The 27596-nt window shown below is 39.1% G+C and overlaps 1 protein-coding gene across 1 annotated transcript in view; it reads right to left on the bottom strand.

Annotated features, from left to right (window-relative positions):
• The window catches only part of LOC107754814 (protein Jumonji), a 119827-nt gene that overhangs the window by 25453 nt on the left and 66778 nt on the right, over positions 1 to 27596 (bottom strand). The window contains exons 3-4 of the mRNA XM_016571403.1: positions 26613 to 26736; positions 5877 to 6046 (exon numbers count right to left, since the gene is read on the bottom strand). Of these exons, the coding sequence (XP_016426889.1) occupies positions 5877 to 6046; positions 26613 to 26736 (294 nt within the window). The remainder of the gene's footprint in view (positions 1 to 5876; positions 6047 to 26612; positions 26737 to 27596) is intronic.

The raw sequence follows: 27596 nt of genomic DNA, 5'->3' as shown, positions 1-27596 counted from the left end.
AAAGAACCAAAGACTTAAACTACTTCAGTCTGTGTGCACTGAATTTATTTAATACACGAGTTTCACAATTTGAGTTGAATTACTGAAATAAATGAACTTTTCCACGACATTCTAATTTATTGAGATGCACCTGTATGTGTATATATATATATATATATATATATATATACACATATATATATATATACATACACATACATACAGGTTTGAAACAACATGAGGGTGAGTAAATGATGAGAAAAACTTATTTTTAGGTGATTTGTATCCCTCTAATAGAGGTACGGGTCTCCCAGGTTGAGATCTTGACCCAAGGTTGTCAGGGCTCCTGTCAGGTTAACAGGTTTTCCAGCAGGTCAAGGTATATGGCAGTTGAGAGAAGGGATGTTAGACAGTTAACAGCCCCCCTGCTTCGCACTACACTCTATCCCCTCTATGTGACGGCATATGGCAGTATGGAGTGCACTAGAGAGCGGCGAGTGAGAAGAATAAGAGGGGACATTAAAAACATTGTCTCTGGGCTGCGGCGGCAGCAAGAATGTGAGGGGATTATGGATTATATCTCCTCTAATTTACATTCCTGAATGTTTGCAAGTCCATTAACCCAGTTTGCCCTATGCTTGAGGAGTCGCTGGGAGAATTTAATCAGCCTGCTGCCCCACCGCCAAGCCGCACACGTCAGCGCGCTTAATTGAATTGAAATCAGCAATCTTTGTTCTTTCATAGCACACAGCGCCAGTGCAACAGCTTCACGCCGACACACGTGGCTGTGGTTTGAATGCGGCTGCCGTGGCCTGAGAGACGTAAATAAGTCTTTAGGACAGTCAATGATATCCAAGAGACACTGGAATTGAACTAAATGCTCATGAGGACATTCAAAAGCACATAAAAATACAGTTACAGCTGCCTGTTATGTAACACGGGCAATAGAGTACGTTATTAATTTACCCATATCTCCTTACCTACTCGAGTTCACATCATGAGGAGTGCGTATGCCAGGGTTTCAGCATGTTTAAGGAAACAATTTAATAATACTTTACAATAATAGTTTTACATACATTTTATATAAACACAATAAAAATAAATAATTTAAAACATTTTGCAAGAAAAATTGGGGGAAAAAATAATGTTTTATTATATGATTTAGCACCACATTTATTTGGTAAATAAATAAATTTATTAATTTATTAATTAATATTTGATGGGATAAAAAATATATTTAATAAATATGTATGTGTGCCAGTTAGGGATATGCCGGTATCAAATTTTCATGTTGCGATTAATTGCTAATGCTTTTATTACGGTATACGGTATTATCACGATATTGAAATTAAGTTTAAAAAAGTGCTGTCATAATACAGTATAACAGATTTAATAACTTTTTTCTTATAACAAAAATAACTGAACATTTAAATGCAAAATTAAATTAAAGTGCAAAAGAACTATAAAGACCAATAGGTATCACTTTACAATAAGACCTCATTAGTTAACCTTAGTTAATGCATTAACATTCACAATGAGCAATAGCTACATTTGCTACAGAAGTTATTAATCCTTGTTTAAAAAATACAAGTCTTAGTTCATGTTAGCTCATTAAATAACACAGCTGCAACTCTCGATTTTAACATCCTGTTATTAAATATTGGAATACCTAAGATTAATGAATGTTCAGAAGAATTTTTCATTGGCAGTTTAACTAATGAATTAACTAATGTTAACTAATGAAGCCCTAATGTAAAGTGTGACCGAACAATAAAGAATCAAAACACTTTCAAACAATATCTAGGGCATGTTGTAGTCCAGATTAAAATGTAAAAAAAAAGTTTGAAAATAGCCTATTAAGTCTAAATATTTAAGTATTTGGCGCTGTGATGAACATCATAGCAAATACACAAATCTGAATGGCTGTTTAAATCATTTAAACACAATAAAAAAAAAGAAAGTAGTGCAGCTGCTTTGTTTACAGGGTTTCCGGGGTAACGGCTGCATTTAAATGAATTATTATTATTATTTCTGCAGTTTAGCGCCATCTGCTGTCAGAGAGTGAAAGTGCGCTTTCATCCAGAGCGTCTCTCACATGTTCCGCCATGTGCTTCACATCCGCGCTTGTTTACATCAGAGTGCGCACGCGTCTTTCACGCAGCATACAGCGGTGTTGTGCATTTTGACCAGTTGATGGGAAAAGTATTCTTAAAATGCATTCAAAATTCGGAATAATTTGTAATATATAATTATTCACGGTATTTAGAAGTGCCCACGATAACAATATTGTGCATATTCATTACCGTGATATATCGCATTACCGAATACCGGCACAAGTCTAGTGCCAGTATACAAATCCATATTGATTTAACAGTAATATTTACCGACACACTAAAACATTTTATCTCGTGTACAAGGTTACTTTACAAGGTAAAAAAAAAAGACTTTCCAGCTCTATCTGTGGAAGAGAATTACAATAAGAAATGTCTTATTTTATTAAGACCTAAAAAATAATCTTTAAGACCATTACGGCTACTAATGTCAAGACTTTCTATACCAGCGGTGCTGAACGTCGGTCCTGGAGAGCCGCAGCCCTGCAGAGTACAGCTCCAACCCTAATTAAAACACACCTGCCTGTAGCTTTCTAGTAACCCTTCAGACCTTGATTAGCTTGTTCAGGTGTGTTTGATTAGGGTTGAAGCAAAACTCTGCAGGGCTGCGGCTCTCCAGGACCGACGTTCGCCACCCCTGTTCTATACTATTAAAGATACTGAGGACTTACAGGATATAACAGGCATGGACTTCATCTGCACAGATGTCTAGATTGTTTGAAATCTTTTTTGTAGTGTAACTCACTCAGACTGCTCGAATACACATACACACACACACACACAGGAAAGTGCTTTGTCCATGCTTTAAACACTCGTCAGGATTTAAAGTGGCATGTAGCATAAAAACAGAAACGGCTTACGTCAAGGGTGTAATTCCTGCATTGTGTCTGCAGCGCATTACTTTACATTGCATCAGAAGACACAATCTGGATGTAAAAAAAAAAAAAAAACATTTTAAAAACAAAAAAACACTCCTAATTATGCTGTTGATATCTCAAAAGGCAGAACCCCAGAGACTACGTCTGTTTAAGACCGAAAAACTTTTCTTTTGAAGAAACCGTCAGAGATTTTACAACCTCGCATTAATCACAGCCTGCACTCTACTCAGCAGTCGCACACGGCGGTCCGGTTAAATACTTTCTCTGTGTCAGATAAGAGCTGCGTTTCGCTGGCAGTCGGCCATAACTGAGCTATTGTAGGACTGCCCATTTGACCCTGGCTATATTTACCCAGAATCCATTGATCTGTATTGACCCATCCTCTCTTTACCTCCACCCCTGCGAAAGATCAACACTGTCTACTCACGACCGCCTCTCCTTATGGCTGGAACAAACATGCCAAAGTAAAGAGCCCTCTGGAAGATACTGAATGTCAGGGATTCTTTGAAGGATAAACCGACACATGGCATGATGACAACTCTCTACTTCTCACAACACCAGTGTATTGTAATGCCATTTGGGTAACATTACGCTCCACACACACTAATATACACACCAGCCTCAGCAGGGGAGTATCATCTATAAATAATACCACTAGGAGGTGGTATGGTTAGTGAGGTGCGGCCCATCGTCTAATTGCCGCTGTGGAAAAAAACAGCTAGGAGAGTCACTGAGAGTTGAGGCTGATATGTAATACCCTCGACGTGTGGCTTTGGCCTCTCCCTGACCTCACACACCAGGCCAAGTCAAGTTAAGGCCAAGTCCGAGAAGACCTGAGCTGACCCGATGGCGTACACACATCTGATACAACTAGCTAATGTTTCATACGGTACCGTCACTCACACAATCACATGATAAAGACTACTTTTATAGAAAGCAATGGCCATAAATTGTGGCTAATGGACGTCTTGTTTTTGGAAAGCATGTTACAGGACATTTCTGGGCTGCTATTCTGAAATCCTGGGGAGGAAGGAAAGTTTATACTGAAATGAGGCAGTCTAAACCGTCTCCCGCAAGGTTTAAGTATTATGTTGTAAAAACTCCGGCCAACGAATAAATTCAAGGTCCAGCAGGCTTTCGTTTTCAGGTTTTTGAACGGTACTAACGGAACATTCTGCTTCCACTTTTCCTACCTTTTACACATCTCAGGACATGCATGAAACGGGACAGAAACCTTTCTGTTTTGACCGTTAAGTTGAAAAACTGTAGGCTACACTTCTGATCCTAGTAAATGAATTTAAAGAGTCAAATAAATATTAATGTACAATAAAAAAGGGCCTCACATTAACTTTACAGACAGCTAAACGCAGATAGAACTGAAATCTATTGAAAATCTAGCTTTTTGTGTCCTGATCTGGGAGGTAAATCCACAGAATGGGATTGTGGTAAATGTCTAGAACCAAGTTCCATTTATTAATTAATTAATTTAAAGGGAGACATAGAGTAATAGTGTTTTAAATAATGTTCAGTTTCAATTGTTTCACTTCATAAAAGCTCAATCTATTGTCAAGAGCCACTTTGTATTGCCTGATATGCTTTTTTTTTTGACTCTCAAAGTGACGGTAGCCATTGAGGACCATGGTTTTAGCTAAAAATCTTCTTCACAGTTCTACTGAAGAAAAAACGTCCACTACATTTGGATGACCTAAGGGTGAGTAAAATTCAAAAATTTGATCTCAATTAAATTTTTGTAGTCTCAAATCATTAATTGGCAAAGAGGCTCCAGGCTACCCTGAAGATTTTAGTTTTACCTGTTCTGTGGTTAAATATTTGAGCTTCACTCTATAGAAACACTGTGCACTGACCTTGGAAGTAGGAGGCACCCATAAATCCCCTGTGAAAGGCATACCCTGGTTCACGAGAGGTGGGTGTGTTTGTTGAAGTGTGTGTCCGTGACACTTCAGGCTGATAACACCTCCATTATTCAACATGAAACGGCTGGTGTGATACCTCCTAACTTTGAAAGTCTATGTTTGTGCAGCAAATGCACTGGTGTTCAGGTGCCATGAAGGCCACCTACAACTCTGTCATGACATCAGACACCGGTGCTACGGTTCAGATCGCTTACCTGGACACCAGGTGAGCAGGACAGAGGTGTCGGGCCAAGGCTGTATGAAAGGTTATTACAAAGATAAAAATGAGTTTTGTTGAAAAAAACTAAACGCTGAAGTTCACGAAGTGACAAAAACGAAAAGCTATAAATATGCACAACAAAATGAACAGATGAATGAAGAGTTAGTTTTTACACTGCTCAATTTAATAAATTTCCCAAGCATGAATTATGACCATCGCACGTAATGTTGAGGGGCAAGTAAATCTAATACTGGTGAAACCAGAAACACTGCAAAGCCAATACAAAACACATTAGAGCATTGTTTAGTATCTGAACTGCCTCAAAACATACAGTCTAGTCTAAACAGCCTAAAAAATAACTACAATTAGTCATGCTGTAAACTTGGCAAATTCAGTGACTAGTTGTTTCTCTGAGTGGACCTAGTCCATGTTGCTGGATACCCTATAATGATGGTAGTTACAATTTACTGCTAAATGTAGTGGCAATCACACCTTTATAGCACATTTAATTGCCCACAAGGACTGCAGTGTGCCGTGTTAATCTTCAACTTTGATTGTATTATTTTGTAATACATGGTGCAGTTTCTAATGAAGCATCGTAGTCAGTACATATTGAGTTGCTATGTTAGAAGAGATGGCTCAAATTGTCTTGAAACAAGAGCAAAAAAAAAAATGAATGCACCATTAAAACCAAGTAAAATTAAAAACCAAAACCAAAATAAATTAAAAAGTGGTAAAAATATGGATGGTAAGACGCTGAAAAATGAGGCAATACCTCGAAGGCATATGAATGTGAGGAAGTCTTCTGTCTTGGGCTTGCGTCTGGAGAGGAATGTGATATGTGTGAGCGGCGTGGGCAGAGAAGGGTCGGCCATCTTCACCGGCGTGGTGCTGGGAGAGTTGGGTTGAGACTGAGCAAACTTCCTCTGTGCATGCAGTCTGGGCCTAAGAAAGAAAGAGAGAGAATGGAAACAATAGATTTTAAATACACTTGTGTTCTATCATATAATGGAGAGTTTATGGACACATTAGAAAACCGTTTCTTCTGAAAATCCCCACTTGGCACTGGGACTCCGATAACGCTGCCCAGAGCACTAAATTCATCTTAACGCATTTGCTCTTGTGATGGTAAAACTCCACTCAGGGCTTTGCTGTTGCCATGACTAATTCAGTCGATCTGGAACCCATTCAAACACGTTTTTGGTCTGATTAGCACACAAGAGCTGCTACTTTAGATAGTTATCCAAATGCTGATAACTGGGTTGAGGACTGGAACAATATAGGATAAAAATTCAAAGGTATTCACACACGTTTAAGCTTGCTGAACTGAAGAAATATAGTGAAAATGGGTGAAATACGGAAAGGTGGCCTTTACGATTTTACGGTTGACTTTTTTAATCTTTCATTAAAATCTAACAGTGTTTACAAGTAGGGACTCAGCTATAAAACCTTATACAACAGGAATATTTTTGTAATGAACCTCTTCTGTCTGTCAGCCCGTTTCCACCATGGAATAAATAACTAAAGGTAAATGTGACATTTTCTCTCACAATTCTGACATTCTCTCGTAATTCAGAATTATGAGATATAAAGTCAGAATATTGAGATAGTGAAACTCACAATTCTGAGTCAAAATTTTGAGATGTCCCAATTAATTCTGTGAATTCTGATTTTTTTTTTCTGACATCTCACAATTCTATGTATAATAAATCTCGCAATTCTGATTTTTTTCCCCCTCCAAATTCTGGGTTTACATCTCACAATTCTGACTTTTTTAATGATCATTTGTAGTTCACATCTGAAATTTTTTTTTTTTTTTTAAATCTGAGCTTACATCTCACAAATTGGACATTTCTTCTAAGAAGAATATTTTTGTAATGAACCTCTTCTGTCTGTCAGCCCGTTTCCACCATGGAATAAATAACTAAAGGTAAATGTGTTTCTTTCTCTCACAATTCTGACATTCTCTCGTAATTCAGAATTATGAGATATAAAGTCAGAATATTGAGATAGTGAAACTCACAATTCTGAGTCAAAATTTTGAGATGTCCCAATTAATTCTGTGAATTCAGATTTTTTTTTTCTGACATCTCACAATTCTATGTATAATAAATCTCGCAATTCTGATTTTTTCCCCCCTCCAAATTCTGGGTTTACATCTCACAATTCTGACTTTTTTAATGATCATTTGTAGTTCACATCTGAAATTTTTATTTTTTTTTTTTAATCTGAGCTTACATCTCACAAATTGGACATTTCTTCTAAGAATTTTTTTTCTGACGAAAAAAAAAGTCAGAATTGTGATATTAGGAGAAAATGGGTGTCCATAGTCAGGATGCAGTAATAACATTAAAGTAAATAAACAATTTAACACTGTTTTAACTGTTTTAAGTTCAGTTAGTGATCATGTTATAATTCTAATAAAATAGTGAAAATCGATTGCAGTTTGTGTTACAGACACTGTAGTGATCATCTCTGATTCTAGAAACATTGCTATTTTTGTCGCACATCTCAAGAATCAGTGCAGACAGTCTCTGTGAGTGAGTGAGTGACTTGACAAAATGACACTAACGGACACTTGCGAGATGTTGTCTAACTCTTCCTCTGAACGTTGATTCACGTCAAAGCTTTGAAATGTAATTAAGTTCTCCATTACGCTATGCGAAGACTTCAGCAGCAGCTGATGACTGATAAATAGTACTAAGGATAAATCAAACTGCCAACTTTCAAGGCCTCTCCGCACTCACTCATCACAGCTTCTCCTTTTGGAGACGTCTAACTCACTGAGAAGACTTCAGCAGCAGCTGATGACTGATAAATAGTACTAAGGATAAATCAAACTGCCAACTTTCAAGGCCTCTCGCACTCACTCATCACAGCTTCTCCTTTTGGAGACGTCTAACTCACTGGCTCCACATTTCAGTTCAGCTCTCCCCGTGAAACAGCACAGAATACTAAAAACAGTGGAAAGTCGTACGTCTCAATTCCTCCTCCACCCTCCGCGTGCTGCCAGAGGAGGCACGCGTTTACGCACTTTCCATTTCAGCTGCATTTCATCATTTTACCCACACGCACTCCCCTCAGTCCACGCCTGATGTTTGCTGCCAAATATGCTCTCCCCACACAGAATTAAAGAAAATAAGGGGGATGGGTAAAAGACAAACATCATTCACTCCTGTACAAATTAATCTCATTCAATCAGAGGACCGTGCCTGAGATAGCTTGCCAAGCCCCGGCAGCTTTGACGAATACGCAACGGCATCGCTAATCAATTCTCACAAGCGCTGTGTTCGGCAGACAGATTGTTTCTCTCTTTTTTCTTTTCCAGTCTCTCATGGCTGTGACTGATGGAACAGGCACTGTCGCTATGCCACAAAAAGGAAGAAACTGTTCATGATGTCTATTTGGCATCAATTGAAAATAGACATCCTGATTAACCTGACATCTTACTGAAGCATTTATGAAGAATATAAGTCTATATGTACTTTTTAAGACAGCCCTTTTGTAATGCCAAAGGCCCGAAGGCTAGAAAATCAAGCAATGACTGAAACAAAATCTAATTGTAATGGTGAAAGCTGAGGGTCTGGCAATTAAATGTGCTGAAGTCTGGAAGTAGATAGAAAGGAGGAGAAAAATCAGACTGAAAGCCTCACAGACTTGGATATAAACAAGAAATTACAATGAACTCTAGTTTATTTACAGGGGGAAATAATTGAAGTGTACACAAAATTAAAACACACCATGTGTTATGTTTCAAAAAGACGCATAATCACTCTCTAAACCGGCATCATCTGTTCAAATGGGGTTTGCAGCTCCACACCCAAACATTGACATTAATTAATGGAGATTACACAGGCAAAAAGTTCATCATAACATTGGAGATAGCTGGAGGACTAGATGACAGCTGAGTGAGATTTCAGCCAATAAACAAAAGAGTAAAAAAACTAGACTATAAAAGGTTGCTGCTAGATATTCAACAAAGCACTTACAAGCCGGCCAACTGTCCCATTACTTACTGATTGCTAAAGTGTTCCAGGCAGAGGTGTAACCTCATTTAGATTGGTCCAGGGGAGAATTCGTACTTTGCCGGAGAAATAAAGAAAACAATTTTTTTTTCTCGCAATGGTTGTTATAAGAAACCTAAATATTTTTAGGAGCTGAAAACTGCAGCTTTAGAAGTATTAATGCGACTAAGCACCAGAGTAATTCTGATGCAGCTGTGCAAAAAAAGTATCCAGTAAAACAACGAAGGATGTCACGGTTCATCGAGTCAGTCTAGACTGCTCTGAATTTTAGAGACGGCCTGCTTTTATTGGACAATTTATCCTATCTGTTCCTCATTACAGGGTATAATGGCCAACTGTTTGGCATGCAAGTATCCAGTGACAGAGATAGAGATGCATGCTGGGATAGCCGACATGAGCGTAATCCCTACACACTATACAGAGAGCATTTCGCAAAGCCTGTCTATTAACAAATCTACACAGTCTAAATACAGACCTAACATGATAAACTCTACACAGGAAGTCAGGATTTTCCTGGGATATTGCTTGGCTTCATGCAAATGTGCAAGTTCTTTGAAAAGAGAATGGTTATGATAACATCTGATGACTCTGATACTCTTAAAACTATACACATTGATAGATTACTTAAATGACTCCTCTGCTCCAAAATCTAGGGAGTTCCCTAGACAGCTTTTAAAAGCATTGTGAGCATTCAAAATGCAAAAGCTGTTCCAAAAGGTAGAAAGCAAGGTTATTCTGCTTTCCAAGTTATGTAATTTTGGCCAAATTTGTAAGACAGAATCACATGCATCTTTTGAGAGACAATCACAGAATGAATTGCACTGAGCTCAATGAAAACAAATATATGTATTTCTTCAAATACTGAAAATTCTTGACAAAAATAGTGGCATCCCATTAAATTTGACTATTGTAGAGTGTTCAAATTCAGCACCTTGTGAAGGTACGTGATGTTTAGGATTTTGCCTTAAGTAGACAGTAGACAGCACATGAACTTGTTAGGTTTTAGAGAGTTCCAGTGTTTTCAAGCTCTACATATTTTCCCAGGACTATCTGCAGGAGTTGTGGCTGTCCCCAATTATAACGTGTCTGTGCAAATTCATGATGCGCTCCAAATAAAGCCAGCCTCCAAATTAACTTAGTTTCAACTTCAAGACTCTCCTGTCAACCGGGAAACAATGATATATTGAGCCTTCTGTATTTCTCAGAGAGAGGCAGTCTGTAAATTGCAACATGAGTGATGGAGGGTGGAGATGGGATCTAACCACATCCTCCAGACAGGATGGGTAAAGAGGGCCATGAGAATGACTGATCTGGGCATTCCGGTTCCGCTGGTCTTACCCTTCCTCGGCGGACGAGAGACACTGCAACACAATAGCCCCATGGAGCTTCCCAGCCTGTGCACTCCTTAATGGGACAGAAATGGGTTCTCTTACAATGCTAGTCTTTTAACAAGAAGCTCATGCATAATTTGCAGCTGATAAAAACCACAACGGGGTAAGGTCACTTCAGGAACTAGGGCTCTGATCCTATTACCATTTAGCTCATGGTGAAAACCCATGATGAAGAGTTGTGACTGAGGTCAAGTTTAAAGGGTAATGGGTGCATTTATGTTAATCTCTCTTATTGTATAAACAGAAATGACTAGAAGAAATACAGGAATTTCAATATATCCGCCTCCAGTGTCACAAAGTGCCTTCCACCAAATCCACCTCTAGCTTCAATGTATCTCTCCCTCTAAATTCTGCCTCTGTTTTCAAAATATCTACCTCCAAATTTGCCTCCAGTTTTTATATATTTGCTTACAAATTAGTCTACAGTTTAGGGTATCTATCCTGCAAATCGGCTTACAGTTTTCAAGGTATCTACTTCCAAATTGGTCTAAAGTCTCTGGCTCCAAATAGCCGCTTTTCCACTTTTGGGCCAGTGCGAGCCAGTGCTTTAAACGGGTGGGGCTAATAGCCTCGGGCCTGTAGCACCGAGCCCAAAATCACGCTGCATTTCCACCGTCGGGCCAGAAGCTCCGCTGCGCTTCACTAAAACACGCCCTTTACACGCCCCTCTGGAACCACGTCACGCAACCCCATCATTTCACTAACAAAGAGAAGTTATCAGAAAACTAATAAGAAATAAGTCACTGGAACTCGCGCGATCACAAAACGAACATGATAAAAGCGGCCGTTTGTTAGTATGTTTTGTTAAAGATTTAAATCCAAAAGCATCAATGTTTTACAATAATAAGGTATACATTTATCACAATTAATTAATTTATCAGGATTGAAAATTAGTCACACAGAAATAAAGCGGTATGAACCGTTATTTCACAAAAGAAAGAGGACACATACCATTCAGTCGAGTCTGTTTCTGTTTATTTGTAGTCACAGTATACATCACATTTTGAAAGAATGATCATTTCTATATTTTTTCCATCAAAAATACGACCTGAGTAGCAGAGGGAGCTCCCGAACAAAAAACATTATTATATTTTTATGACGCGGAGCTGAAGTCTCGAGACGAGACTTATGACAGATAAATTATGTTACTAAGTAAATACACGATTGTGATCGAGAATGAGAAGCTGACGCCTGATTTCTTTAAGCGGTCGTATTTACCATGTTTACTATGGTAACGTTAATGGCTTGTGTGCATAGTCTTTTGCATCGCTTATAAATATTTCTGCCTTGTATGGTGATCATAATCCACATCGGATCTCAAACAGAAGTTATTTCAAACACTTGCTGCTGTCTGAAAGTGAGTTTTGAGCTAAATTTTTTTAAGTCTTTAATGCTGGTGTTATAGCTGTTAAAAACAGCTACTTTTTCTCTTGTACCCCTCTTCCACCAGCAGGAACCAGGTGCTAGTTCAGAGCCAGTGCTATTGCCGGTTCTTAGTTGGTTCAACTGGCGAGCCCTTTAAGAACCGGTTTGCTTTTCCACTGCTAGAGAGCCACCACAGAGCCAGGTCTTACGTCAATGAATACATTGCATCTTTCGTTTCGCTAGTGTGGCAGCGTCAAACACAACAGGCTTGTTCGAGGTGCATCGGCACCACGCAGATCGATCGATCGGCACACAACACACCAAAGCACCGCGAGAGCGATCCAAAACCATAAAGAGCCGCCTGCTTTCCAGTCGCTCCCGCAGCACCCCGATGCCACGCACCGACCGGTCCGCGCAGCGCCGATGCATCCCGAACAAGCCTAAACCCACTATCAACAATGGTGGACGTTGCATTGCTATTGATGTTCATGGCTTTGCGAACCTACATTGGCATCCAAACACGGAGAATCCAACGTGTTTGTGTTTAGCTGCTGTTTCAAATATGGCAGTCAAAAGTTTCTGTTTGTCTTGTTGGTCACGGTAACCCCGCCCCCAGCCCCTGACGCAAGCGGTTCTTCCTTCTAGCCCAGCAATGTTTTGGTGCTACTTACGAACTTGCTTTTCCTGATTTGGAGCTGGTGCTTTGGGTGTCGATAGACAAAGAACCGGTTTGAAACTAGGCTCTGGCCTTGGTGGAAAAGGGGTACTGGAGACTCGCTATCCTACAGAGTTTACCTCCAATCCTAATCAAACACACCCGAACCAGCTAACCAAGGTCTTCAGAAACCCTTGAAGTAGGTTGGAAATAAACTTCGCAGGACAGTGTGTCTACGGTCTACGGTTTTGGTCCAAAGTACCTGCATCCTGTCTGCCTCAAGTTTTTATTGTATCTGCATTCAAATGATGCCTCCAGCGTCAAAGTACAGTATCTTCCTCCAGTTTCAATACATCTGCCTCCAGTTTCTCTCCTCTACCTGTGTGTAAGGGTGTGCTTAAAATACAGGTACAACGAAGAGGTCAGAGTAAAGCAGACCTCCTGTAGATCAGCCCCAGCTGGCCAAGATGTGGAGAGAGCCAGACAGAAGTGAAGTGAAGTGAAGTGAAAAAGTGAATGGGCAGTCAAGTGAAACAACAAAAAGGGGGAAAAAAGCGAGGGGCAAGCACCTGCTGGGAGGCGCGGAGGGAGGGATTATGGCAGGATGTCCCGATTCATCCTCCTCTAATCCCTGTGCCTCGCCCTTCAAAGAACACCCCGCTCTGATGTTACATGTGGAGCTCTTCTGTATCATTGATTAGCTTTCAGCACAGCGGCAAGAGAGAGGAGTAGGGTTTGCCCCATTGGAAAGAACAAGAAACAGCGACTGGATCCCTAGGGCTCATTGGAGGTTAGGAAAGGTGGGGTGACAAAATTGTTTGGTAACCTTTATGTTATACTGCTTTACAAGCAACAACTGTTGTGACCTGGAGTGAGCAATCAGAGGACACAATGCGATGATTATAACTGAAATATACGGATGAGGTCTAATATCATGGTGGCATGCACGAACACACATGGTTACTGGTTTACATTGCATGCAATTACATGAAGCATGTTAATGCTTAATTATTCGCATGTTGAGAAGTTGTCCCAAGTTTTCTCCACTTGATCTGCCTCCAATCACAGGTGGCAGTCACAATCTCCAACATGAAGCTGTCCCATCTGCATCAGCAGTAGAATATTAAACACAATCCTCATTCTGAGTGGCCAGTTGTGTTCTGTGATCTCCGTTGGTGTAATGTGATCTCTCTCCACAGTCGTTAATGCACAGCATGATGATAAAGTAAAACAGGTACTGCATGCACTCTGGGATTTCGGTGTGTGCAATTGTTTTTAAGTCTGACACGCCTCTAAAAGAGCACCAAATCGTGCCGAACAGGAGGAGTTAGAGGGCTTCCACAAACAAAAGCACATTGGCGGCGCCAGGGGTAAAAGGGACGACCCCTCCGGTGTCAGCACCTCCCCCCCAGATCCCGGAGCATCAAAGCATACCACAGCGGCTGGAGTCACTCCTAATCTCAACAGCAGGCTCTGGCTCTCTCCGGATCAGATGAGTGGAGCAGGGTAGAAGCTCGCAGGGAGGGAGAAAGAGATGAATGATTGCAGGAGGGAGATGGATGGAGCCATGAAGAGAGGGCAGGCACTGATAGACCCCGGGTGCAGAGATGTTTGAGATTTAACGGGGAAGAGAGGGGAGGAGGGGTGTATAAAACCCTTTGTGTGCAACACTGATTCATTCGGCCTGTTTTCAGTCATGTGCAAGTATTAACATGGAGGCAACTTTAAGATAACAGGATGAAAGCACAGCCCTCATGGATCCAACAAGGCGATCTATAGAAAAAGAATGAACTGGATAACACAGTAAATAAAGGTATATTTTGATGTGTTGGTATGATATTTTAGACTCCCAATCCATAGAAAGGCATTTTAGATGTATTTTTTTTTAACATGGTCAAAACCGTAACTTGGGCCTCATCTTAAGCCTTACTCAACTGACAAACCTTATAATCTTTTGATATTCTGAAAGCGACCAGACCATGATGTGACCAGACTGTGATGCCGATTAGGCATTTATAATGCTCAGCATACGCCATACTGCTTTTTGTGCAATATGCCATCTATTTGACTTGTATTTTTTTTTTAGAGCTAAACAAGCTCTGTGGATTGACTGTGATTGCTAACATAGTTTATTTAGAATCGAATCGTTCAAATCTGCTCAGTACACATCCCATCATTGTTAAATCCATCTTCCGTCATGTCCAGCTGCTCTGTGGTATATATGCTTCAATAAAATTGCTTGGAGACACACACAAACACTTGTCAATCAAAAAAATTAAACCACATACAAAGTGTAAATACATGCAAGCCACTTATGGACAGAGCGCTGGATCTGAACGTGGAAATTCAATCAATCTGCTTTATTATTGATTAAGTATATATATTCTCACACACACACACACACACACAAAGTTTCCAGACAAAGAAGGGTGAAAATCTATGATAAAAAAAGGAATGGCCCTTTTTCAGTCAAACATCTTTCATTCTCTCGTACAAATGCTAACTCCCTCTCTCTTTTTCGCTCTCTGCTAAAGCTAAACAGCTCCAGATGGGCCACATGGTCCTGATAAACTCTCCCAGCAGCCTCTGCCAGTGCGGAGCAGCTGGCTCTGAGAGTGCAGCGAGGAGCCAATGGCACATGTGCCGAGCAGTCCACGGCAGCCAAGAGAGCGAAGGGGGATCCCTGATTCTGGGTCATTCATGAGCCCGCTCTAATAAACAGTGCTGAAATGATAATCGCAACAAAACGGTGACAATGCAGAACCGCAAAGCGCAGGTTGGGTTAGATGGTCAATAAAAATAGGGTAAATATTTGTGAATGAATTGTCCTTTTAATTTATCTCTTTGTAATGATTGAGTAGAGTCGATTTGTAAAGCATTTCTAAATCACTCATCTGCAACAGTTTTATCTGAAAGCGGAAAACATATACATATGCTAACAGACAAACAGTTTTGACTAAATGTTTGTTTGAGTGATGATTCAAATAAATATTTTGTATCTGTTTAATAAAATTAGCTATCTAAATTAACTGATTCCCTGAAATTAAATCAGTTATGATTTAATTATAATAAAAGTGTGTGTTTATTTATTTATTTATTCTTTTGAGGGAACATTCAGTATTAGATTTATGGGGCAAACAACCTACACTACTGTTCAAAAGTTTAGGGCCATAAGATTTTTTAAAGTTATTTTTTAAAGAAGTCTCTTATGCTCACCAAGGCTGCATTTATTTGATCAAATATACCGTAAACAGTAATATTGTGAAATATTACCATTCAAACATCTGTTTTCTATTTGAATATATTTTAAAATGTAATTTATTCCTGTGATGGTAAAAGCTGAATTTTCTGCATCATTACTCTGATCTTCGGTGTCACATCAGTGATCCTTCATAAATCATCCGAATATGCTGATTTGCTGCTTTTATCATTTATCCAGTCATTTCAATGTCTTTCCAGTCATTTTTTATCAATTTAATACATCCTTGCTGAAAAAGTATTAATTTAGTTTTAAAAATATCATGCTGACCCCAACGTTTCAAAGGTAGTGTAAATGTTAATTAAATCTCAAATATTTTCAATGTTAGTCCTCTGAATGAAAACAGAGATCCGAGACACGGAGGTTCAGTAAAAAGACTAGTGTAAGATACTCTCTGACCCTGAGCTGGAGAATAAATGAGTGTGATTTTGACGTCCTTCCCAGAGGAGCGCTCTATTTCAGACATGCAGAATAAACTTTGGACCTGCAAACACACTCCAGCTAATTTCTTATTGCTTTTCTGCCTACCTGAGTCAAGTTCTCCAAGTAATACCATGAAAGATGGTTTGGTATTGGATTGACCTTTAACCTCGCACCCTACCACACTGCCTTCAAATATCAGCTCATTAGTCAGGTGAGCCCGAAGACGTGGGGTCACAGAGGTCACGAGGAGAAAAATACAAACCTGACCCCTCAGCGGTCACCTACAAATGCCACCGTTCATCACAAAAATACAGCTATGACATTAACGTGCACCTCAGGAGAATAACAATATGGATTTTTTTTTTTTTTTTAGCATCTAAACACACTAGAGATTCAATTATAAAGGTAGACATCTTTAAGCCATCATGTTTTAGCTTAAGTGCAGTGCATCACCGCTAAACATCCAACCACTAAAAGCCTGATATCAGCTCTTCTCTCAGCACCACAATCACTTTACATCAACTTAAGAACACTGGGCTGGCAGTAAGAAACTTAAAGCAGCAGTAAGCTTTGCTAAATTCTTCCCATAATTGCTTTCCAAAACATGTGACAAACAAATGCTTTCTGATTGGCCGTTTTTTTTTTTACTTTTTAAATTGTTTTCTATGGCAGCTTTAAAGTCAAATTAAAAATTATATAAACACAGAATTTCTTAATACATGTTCCTGATGCAGGATTATTATAGTTAACCAAAACTAAAACCATAAAGAAGAACATGTACATTACTTGAAACTACATAAACGTTAACTAAAATGATTAAATTATATTTAAATTTTTTTTTACTGCATTTCAGCTAGCTGCCAAAGCAACATTTGTAATTTTCATTTACTTTAACTTGTGTACTAAATGTACTAAAATAACTAAAACTGGAAAAAAGAATAATAAAACTATATAGGCATATAAATAGGCTAAATAATGACAAAACTACTAAAATTAAAACTAAAATTGAAATGAAAACGGAATGCAATGAATTCAAAATGTTAGGCCTATATATGTTATAATGAACAATTACTGTGCGCACATTTCAATCATAAATTAAATATATCATTTTATATTCATACAATCATGCATTTTTCTGTTCTACCTACATTTTTTGGTTTCAGGAGTATCTGTTCAACTCTGAACATGTCACAGCACAGAAATAAAATGGACTGTAAACGATGTTTCACACTGATTTGTCTGGAAGCATGCAGAGGCCAAGTCAAATTTGAGTCAAAATCATATTTAAGACTCTGAATAAAAGAGAGCAGCACTTGACCAATAACAGTAATGCATTCTGTCATTTAAAACAAGCTAAGTGTAATAGCAGAAACTCCAGAATTGTCTATGCCTAGCCTATTTTAGAACTCCTGAGCTTTAAATGTGATCGTGAGTGTGTTTACATGACTTACGGGCTTCAGGAGGTATTTATAACCGAAGCAGCGCTCACATTCACACTGGGAGGTGCTACTATAAAGTTCCTGCACGATGACGGCTTTCCAGAGCCGCTGCTGGACAGATGCCGAAAGGACACCAGTCTGCATACTTAATGCAGTCGCTCATGATTTCATTAAAGGCTACTGAAAGCTGTTTGTTACGTAATGGAAAGCGTGAGCTGCTGAGACTGCGGAAGGGGGAGAGAACGAGACAGACAGAGATACCAGTACTCCTATAAAATCCCTGTCTAAATCCCATGTACCCACTTAAGATGTCTGTCACTCTTTATACAGGGCTGCAACTTAACCCAGCCGGTGTGTGGTTTAACAAAAGAGCAGACGTGCTTGCGCTCAGACAGGTGGTCTAGACTGGCACCGAGCCAGATGCTGAGGGCCCAAGCCACCCTCCCCTCTGTTTTAACACATCCGTCTGCTGCTCATGCGTGATGTCACACCGATGCCCCCCAGCGCTGTCAGTCACTGCTGGGCTTCATCACTGAGCGCTGCTAGAACGCCTCATGACAAAAAGATGAAGAGAGCCGGAGAAGACTAGGATATGGGGAGATTTTCATGCACAAAATCAGACAGAGATTTCTGCTGGATCACCTCTAGTGTTTTGACTACTGGTGTAAAGGCTGATTCAGCTTTTTTCTCGCCTTAAACAGAAAGAGACAAGTCAACCAAGTTTTGACAAGTTTTTGGTGCCATTTAAAGTGATAGTTAACCACAGAATGAAAATCCACTCATCATTTACTCATCCTCATGACTTTCCAAACTTGTATGACTTTCATTCTTCTTAGGAATACAAAGAAGAGATTTTGACACAAAAGTGGGGTTTTGTTCATACAATGCAAATCAATGGTTTTCACCAAATTTGTTTGGTTTCCAACATTCTTCAAAATATATTGGGGTTTTTTTCTACAGAAAGACCAATTTGGAACAACATGAGGGTGATTAGATAATCACAATTGTCATTTTTGAGTGAACTAATCCTTTAAGAATACCACAATAGACGAGCATGTAACAAATGTGCAGATATGGTAGCATTTCAAAATAACATTGAACCACAACTTTGTTGAAAAAAATTGTGAAAAAATGTGTGGTCTGTTTCCGTCAGTCCAGACACAACGCACCAACTATTTCATGGACATAACTCTGTAAACAAAATATAAGATATAGTTCTGCTTATTGATGTGCTGTTTATGCCACTAAGTGTCTCAAGCAAAACTCTCTCTCACAAACTTGGTAGACTAGTTCTTCTTAGCTCATCATAGCAGCCTGGCACCTTGTTATCATGACTTTGTTTTACAGTAGACTGACAAAAACCTGTGCAACATGAATCCTGGAAACTACATAAAGCCAGCCAATCAGATTGAGCCTTTCGGTTTCAAAAAGCCCTTGCTGTGTTTGTTGTCAATATGCATCATATGGTCCGTGAAGAGTGAGACTGTCATCTCTAACCTGCTGCCAGACCACTGTGAGGAATCACAAATGGATTTTGTGGAATTCTGGATTATCCTGATGAATAAGTTTTGTACGATACCAAGGATACACACACACAAACACACTACTACTACCTCTGAGATAATGCTGCAGGAACACACACACTCACATAACCTACACAACCATTAAACATGTCAGGAAGAAATTAACACTTTTATTCAGCAAGGACGCATTAAATGAATCAAAAGTGACAGTATAGGCATTTATAATGTCACAAAGATTTCTATTCCAAATAAATACTGTTCTGTTGAACTTCAAAACTCTATTCAAAGAATCCTGAAGAAAAAGTATCAGAAATGGTTTTTAATATTGATAATAATCAGATATGTTCCTTGAGCAGCAAATCAGCATATTAGAATGATTTCTGAAGGGTCATGTGACACTGAAGACTGGATAAGAGCAACACAGACATTGTTAAATTTCTTTTTAAATATCTTTTTGCGTTCCAGAGGGGGGGAAAAAAATAATTTGTGTTTGTAATAACACGAGGGTGAGCAAATTACTAGATTTAAATTTTTGGATAAACTATCCCTTTAAGAGCAGTGTTCATAACTCAGAGGTATTGCCAAAATACACCCAAAACATAGCTAATGGAGCATGGCTGCCATTCAACACTGCTTCTCTCAACAGGCAAAACGGTTTTAGAGCCAGTCAAAAGACAGGAATCTGAGCGACCGCAAAAGCATATATAGAAAAGCATGCATGCCAAGGTGAATTCATCTCACTTAAACCATCAGTAACATTAAAATGACAAGCCCTAACACAATTGGGCACAACAGCTGAGATTATGGCCCACTGCTCCTACTTATCCAGCCTCAGCCAATCGGCAGCCACGATTGTCTGCTGTGCAAATAGTGCCCGAGTCCTCAAACAGAGGACATTCCTGCCCTGTGAATCAGCTGGAGTTTGGAGCCAAACGGCCTACCTGAGAGTCGTCTTCTCACGCTATACCTCTCAATTCATCTCTGCATACGCCTCTGAAAACATGAGTCACACTCCAATCATGTTTAATCGCCTCGCTTGTCGCAGGTATTGATCTGTCGTACCATTAGAGTGCATTGTGAAGTATGTAGAGCAACCAGCGGGTTTAGAGGAAAATCAATATGGCTAGAGTGCATATGTACTGAAGGCATGATCGGCCATATCTGCATGAATAGGGTGCATTTTAAAGAGGATGGGAGGAAAAAAAAGAAAGAGACAAAGTAGCATGCAATGTGTATACTCTGCATAGTATCCTCACTAGAAATCACCAAAATACAGTATACAACCCAAAAACACTGCATCCCATAATACAATGCTCTCAACTTGACCCATCAGTGTGAAAATATATTATTATACCTTATTTAATTTACACTACCATTCAAACGTTTTTGGTCACTTAGCTCACCAAGGCTGCAATTATTCAAACAAAAATATTGTAAAAATAGTAATATTGTGAAATATTTTATCACAATGAAGTTTATTCCTGAGATGTAAAGCTGAATTTGTAGCATTATTACTCCAGTCTTCTCAATATAAGCATTAATTTCTAAAAAAATAAAGACATACTGACCTTATATATGCTAAAAAAGGTAATTGCAACTTTTTAATCTCACAATTCTTACTTTGTTTCTCGCAATTCTCATAATTCAGAGGAAAAAGGTCTGAAATGTGAGATATAAAGTTGAAACTCTGCCTTTTTTCAGAGTTTACATCTCACAATTTCGAGTTTAAATCTCACAATCTTTCTCAGAATTTACAACTCACTTTGTTTTTTCTGCCACAGGGTAAATTCTGACTTTTCTTATTGCATTTGAGTGTTTATATCTCACAATTATATATAAGTCGCAAATACTTTCTAAAATCAATTAATTAATTAATTAAATTCAGTGTTGGAAATGGGCTTCAATAATATACGCACTTGACATCAAAACTGTTTGAACCTTGAGTGTTGTGTTATGACACTTGACCTGGGTGCAATGTGCTGCCATGGGTACGGCTGTAGTTTAATTTCTATAGAGTTGCACTGGTGAGCATTGACACGATTAGTGTGAAAAGGCCTTAAGAAACACACTAGAATTTATTCTCAACACACCAAAACTAAAGAAATGGTGTAAAGGCGGCACTGGCCTGACACAAAAGAGTAATTTGGCAGCATCTGCGCAGCCACTAGACAAACAATTAGAACGATCCTCTCTTTAAGAAGGGTTCTCAAACAAGTAAACACAAATACACACTAAAAAAGACGAGCCTCTTCAGCGCCTGCCACGTTTGGTGGCCCCTTGTCTCCTCTAAGCGAGGTTTTGTGTGTATTCAGCACGTCTAGGCGACTGCGATTTTAATTGAGGGATGGGAAGTTGCCACTTTGACACTTGGCAGAACTTGGAGGCCTTTCTATTTCTCAATCCTGGGAATGCAAACAGCAGTCGTCTCCCAAACGGCTTTCAACATCCCTCCCCCTGCAACCTGGCCAGCCCCTGCACCTGTGCCTCTGTCTGTCTCTCCTCCCCTTCGTTCTCTCTCTCCCTCGCTTTCATTTTGGGTTTATTGTAGGCCAGGTGTGAGAGACATTGGCACTGCCTCAATCAGACTCCTTGTTGTCGTCTTATGTGGGCAGCAGATGCCTAATAAGTTGCCCAGCATGCACACACACGCAAGCACACAAACTTCCAACACATGCAAGAGTCCAACACAGCGCCAAATGTCGGGTATGGAGTGATTCATTAAAGGAAAAGTTCACCCAAAAAGTATATTCTGTCATTTACTCACCCTCATGATGTTAAAAAAAAAAAACATATGACATAAGACCTTCCTCTGTGGAACTCAAAAGAAGGGACTGAAGCATTTAAGGAACAAAACAAAACAAAACAAAACAACAAAACACAAAACAAAACAAAACAAAACAAAACACAATTTAAATTATTAAATTAAATTCATTTCAATTGAATTAAATTAAAATACAATTGTACTAAAAAAATTTAAGCTCCACAAAACCATCAGTCATAAAAGTGGTTTATATAACGCTGGTACTACATCATTATTATAATAAAAGTATATTCCATGTATACTGAAGTCATACAATAACTTTGTATAAGAAACAATTATTCAATTAAAATCTGCCTTAGCTCTTCTCAGTTCACAAGTGAAGTAATGATGTTTGTGAACAAATCAGTATTTTGAGTTAGAATGATTCATTCATGAATCAAAATGATATGTTTTTTGAATTCAACTCACTGATTCAATGGTCTGATAAACAGTTCCTCGATTAACGTCTCACAGGAAGAGCGGCATATAAGTGAACAACAACTTTAACTTCTTTATGTTCCTCACAGAAATCTGTCATATGACTTAGGAAGATTTTGAATTATATGGACCAACCTCGATGTTTTTGTGTCCTTTTTGAAGCTTCAAAGTTGACATTCCTTCTAATTACATTTTTTAAAAATCCCACAAAATGATCCTAATGTTCCTTAAAAGAAATAAGTCACACAGGTTCAGAAAAACATGAGGGTGAGTACATAACAGAACCTTTATTTCTGAGTAAACTATTCCTTTAAGAGGCCGCTCCTGCGTGCAGGCAGAGCAAAGCCCTCAATGCTTTACCGTTTACACTGCATCTGCTGCTCTCTACTTCTTTGTGCTTGCTTAACACTCTGCACTGCCCGTCTCGCCTCTTTTTAGCCTCCCACTCGCTCCATATAAAGCTGTTTTAATGACGATGTCTCCAGGACAGCGCTCTGATTAAACATTATAACAGGGTATTAAGTGACAGGTAAACCAGCGGCAGGTGCTTTCTGCCCGCACACACTCCGTCTCTCTCCATCTCCCATAGGTGCTTGCGGCTTGAGAGACAGAACCCCAGACAGAAGGTCTTAAGCTCCACAAAACCATCAGTCATAAAAGTGGTTTATATAACGCTGGTACTACATCATTATTATAATAAATATTTATTCCATGTATACTGAAGTCATACAATAACTTTGTATAAGAAACAATTATTCAATTAAAATCTGCCTTAGCTCTTCTCAGTTCACAAGTGAAGTAATGATGTTTGTGAACAAATCAGTATTTTGAGTTAGAATGATTCATTCATGAATCATGAAATCATGAATTCAACTCACTGATTCAATGGCCTGATAAACAGTTCCTCGATTAACGTCTCACAGGAAGAGCGGCATATAAGTGAACAACAACTTTAACTTCTTTATGTTCCTCACAGAAATCTGTCATATGACTTAGGAAGATTTTGAATTATATGGACCAACCTCGATGTTTTTGTGTCCTTTTTGAAGCTTCAAAGTTGACATTCCTTCTAATTACATTTTTTAAAAATCCCACAAAATGATCCTAATGTTCCTTAAAAGAAATAAGTCACACAGGTTCAGAAAAACATGAGGGTGAGTACATAACAGAACCTTTATTTTTGAGTAAACTATTCCTTTAAGAGGCCGCTCCTGCGTGCAGGCAGAGCAAAGCCCTCAATGCTTTACCGTTTACACTGCATCTGCTGCTCTCTACTTCTTTGTGCTTGCTTAACACTCTGCACTGCCCGTCTCGCCTCTTTTTAGCCTCCCACTCGCTCCATATAAAGCTGTTTTAATGACGATGTCTCCAGGACAGCGCTCTGATTAAACATTATAACAGGGTATTAAGTGACAGGTAAACCAGCGGCAGGTGCTTTCTGCCCGCACACACTCCGTCTCTCTCCATCTCCCATAGGTGCTTGCGGCTTGAGAGACAGAACCCCAGACAGAAGGTCTCTGTGAATGTTTCTTTCAGGAGGGGGTTGAAACGGACATCTGCTGGGGTCTGGCCACTGCGGTGTGGAAGCGGTGCGTTGTGTGGCGTTCAGTGGGCGCTGGGCAGTGTCGTCTTTGAAGCGGCGTCTGCGCTCAGAGCTGTTTTGTTCCCTCGAAGCCAGTGGTGAGATTAATTCAGACTCTCCAGAGGAAGAAAAGCCTCTTCAGTGGGCCTACGCAACTGTTTGTAAGGGGGTTTATGGCACGCCATGAAAGTTTCACACAGGTTCAGAAAAACATGAGGGTGAGTACATAACAGAACCTTTATTTTTGAGTAAACTATTCCTTTAAGAGGCCGCTCCTGCGTGCAGGCAGAGCAAAGCCCTCAATGCTTTACCGTTTACACTGCATCTGCTGCTCTCTACTTCTTTGTGCTTGCTTAACACTCTGCACTGCCCGTCTCGCCTCTTTTTAGCCTCCCACTCGCTCCATATAAAGCTGTTTTAATGACGATGTCTCCAGGACAGCGCTCTGATTAAACATTATAACAGGGTATTAAGTGACAGGTAAACCAGCGGCAGGTGCTTTCTGCCCGCACACACTCCGTCTCTCTCCATCTCCCATAGGTGCTTGCGGCTTGAGAGACAGAACCCCAGACAGAAGGTCTCTGTGAATGTTTCTTTCAGGAGGGGGTTGAAACGGACATCTGCTGGGGTCTGGCCGCTGCGGTGTGGAAGCTGTGCGTTGTGTGGCGTTCAGTGGGCGCTGGGCAGCGTCGTCTTTGAAGCGGCGTCTGCACTCAGAGCTGTTTTGTTCCCTCGAAGCCAGTGGTGAAATTAATTCAGACTCTCCAGAGGAAGAAAAGCCTCTTCAGTGGGCCTACGCAACTGTTTGTAAGGGGGTTTATGGCACGCCATGAAAGTTGTGCCATTAAACAGTGGCTTGATGAATAGGTCTTCCATAATGCTAATGCCACCCATCTATGTGAATGTGTGATTGAGCATTGAATGTGGCCATACACTCAGATCAAAGTCAAATCCTGTTTGAAAGGAGATGGGCGACTTAAAAATGAGTAACACGGCAAAGAGCTCCGAATTATAATGCCAAGTGCAACATAAAAGAAAAGAATTAGAATGAGGTAAACACTTAGACAGCTGCCATGTGGGTAAAATACATCATTTTTAATATTTTTTATCAATACTTTTCAGCATTGAATGAAATATATTTACTGTCGAAATTTCTACATCAGCCATACTGGGTGATTTTATTTCACTGCACTCTCTGCAATGCATTCTGGGACTGGATTTTTCTGCGAACTATAGAGCTGATATTGTGCCAGAATCTGGCCAAATGAATGCATAATGTTCTCAAAAGACTTTAATAAATACACAAACTGGACATGGCTACTTCTCTCGAGTTCAAGTTCTTAACCAATTGAGTTAGAGTAGGAGACGTTTATCATCAAGATGCCTTGTCATCTTAATTTTATGTTGTCACTTATTTCCGAACGGATTCGACTGTATATAAAAAAAAGTCCAAAATGTCAGTCTCTTTGCCAAGTTCAAGTACAAGTCCACCCAAGTTCGTCTGAGACTAAATTTATTCATAATTGTGGTCCGAGTTCGAGTCCCCCAACTCTATTGAGAACTATGGTGGATATCAAGACTTTCAAAGAATAATGACTTACATTTTGGCCTGTTTATCCTACCAAGCAATCAAATGGCTTTAGAAGACTTGGAATATAGTGTAAGAGTCATATGGGCTACTTTTATGATGCTTTTGTGTCGTTTTTGAAACTTTTGAAAGCTTTAATCCTCATTTACTGTAAATTCAGGGAAAGAAACGACCAGTATATTATCCTCAATTTCTCCTTTCATGTTCCACAGAAGAAATAAAACCATATGGATTTCAAATGATGATCTAGTGATGACAGAAATTTCATTTTGGCTGAACTATCCCTTTGAGTCCTACAATTCCAATAAATACCACACAAATTACAAGACAAGCGGCTTTACCGGAATCCAAACCAGGACATTTGATGAAAAATATGAATCAACAGAGAGCACCAAAAGTGTATTACAAGCTCAGTGTGGCCGAGGAAATTAGCAGTTTATGATTTTTCTACTGAAAAAGACCCGTCACTTGTTTTTCTCACCATTTTCTGGGCAGCATCTGCCTCAAAGGCAGAGCTCAAATAAAAATGCAGCTTGTATCCTCTCTCTCTTCAGAGCTTTTCCAAATCACAGATTACAACATCCTGAGAAATTACACGCCGAATTGTTAATTACTGACTGTACTTGGACATATTAACTCTGCTGCTTTTAATTAATAATTAAAAATGTTTAAGCGTGTCTTCAAGTGACTAATTAAAAACGACCATGACAGCAATTCATTTCAAAGAATTACCACTTGTTATAAGGTCCTCCGACTCCTTTTAATGAAGCTGCTTTTTTTTTTCCTGACTGTCATTTTCTGCTAAATAAAGCTGGAAATAGAAACAAATGAGGAAATTAAAAACATGAAGGCTGACAGTAAGTGAAACATCTCTGTCTGAGAATACCGCACTATAATGGCATCTATTTTCATACTCTCTTTTTCAGCCGTCTTTAAAAGTGCAGTCTCAGCTCGAGTTACCCGCCAGGGATCCAACTGACTCTTTAACATTGACCTCTGAGAGAGCGAGAGCGGGTCACTCACCTCTTTTTGGCCGGGCAGTCCTCTGAGTACTCGCTGCTTCCATCTGTGCTCTGAGAGCAAGACCCGTCCTCTTTACGTCCTCCCTTAGACCCACATCCATTCAGCTGCCTGTTTGACAAGGAAGCTGTAGAGAAAGATAGAAACAGCAAAAACATGAGAAACAGTAACAACCTCCAGATGCAGCATGTCAAGTAATCAAATTTAAGATGAAATATCATCACTACAGTGTGGTCTTGCTTTAATAATGCAATGCAGAACTGAAATGGAGTACAAGCAAATGGAAAACGAGAGATTGTTTACTTCAGAGTCCAACCGAAAGATGTAAGCTGAAAAATGACGACTTAAACTTAACACTCAGCATGAATTAATCAAGGAATTTTTGGATTTTCCTTTTAATGTAACCAGAAGTTTATGGTTGAAAGTCAAATGTAAGACTATGAAATTGTGCCATCACCAGTGTTTGTGCTGATTCGAGCTTGTAAATATGAAGTGGTGCATCATTACATAAACAATGAAGGAGAAAGTTATTAAATTATCTGCAGTCTCTATATAATAAATAATATATTAATGTTATTGCCATTATTATATACTATTATAAAATCACTTTCATGTTGTTGTTGTTTTGGTGATTTTCCCTTTTATTGATAGATAATGTAATTTTTTTTACACAATATCACAGTTACTTTTTAAATAACATAGTACTATTCTTTTTATATAATACATTAAATTACATTTATAACTGAAAACTAGGTCTCCTCCTATCTCCGTCTGGCAAAGAAACACTGTTTAATAATATATAAGCTTCCCTATTATGTCTGAAATTTACATTGTTGGATAATGGACATTTAAAGGGCATGATTATCACAAATAAGTGAGCAAAAAAAAAAAAAAAAAAAAAAAAAAAAAAAAAAGGAAAATAAATAAATATTTAGCATTAAAAGTAAGATGAGTGGGAACAGCATTTATGACAAGAAAAGATGTAAT

Source organism: Sinocyclocheilus rhinocerous, unplaced genomic scaffold (assembly GCF_001515625.1).
Source record: "Sinocyclocheilus rhinocerous isolate Xijiao unplaced genomic scaffold, SAMN03320098_v1.1 scaffold21, whole genome shotgun sequence".
In the NCBI taxonomy this organism is placed as follows: domain Eukaryota; kingdom Metazoa; phylum Chordata; class Actinopteri; order Cypriniformes; family Cyprinidae; genus Sinocyclocheilus; species Sinocyclocheilus rhinocerous.
The sequence above is the reverse complement of the archived record's forward strand: the minus strand, read 5'-3'. Positions and strand labels throughout refer to the sequence as shown.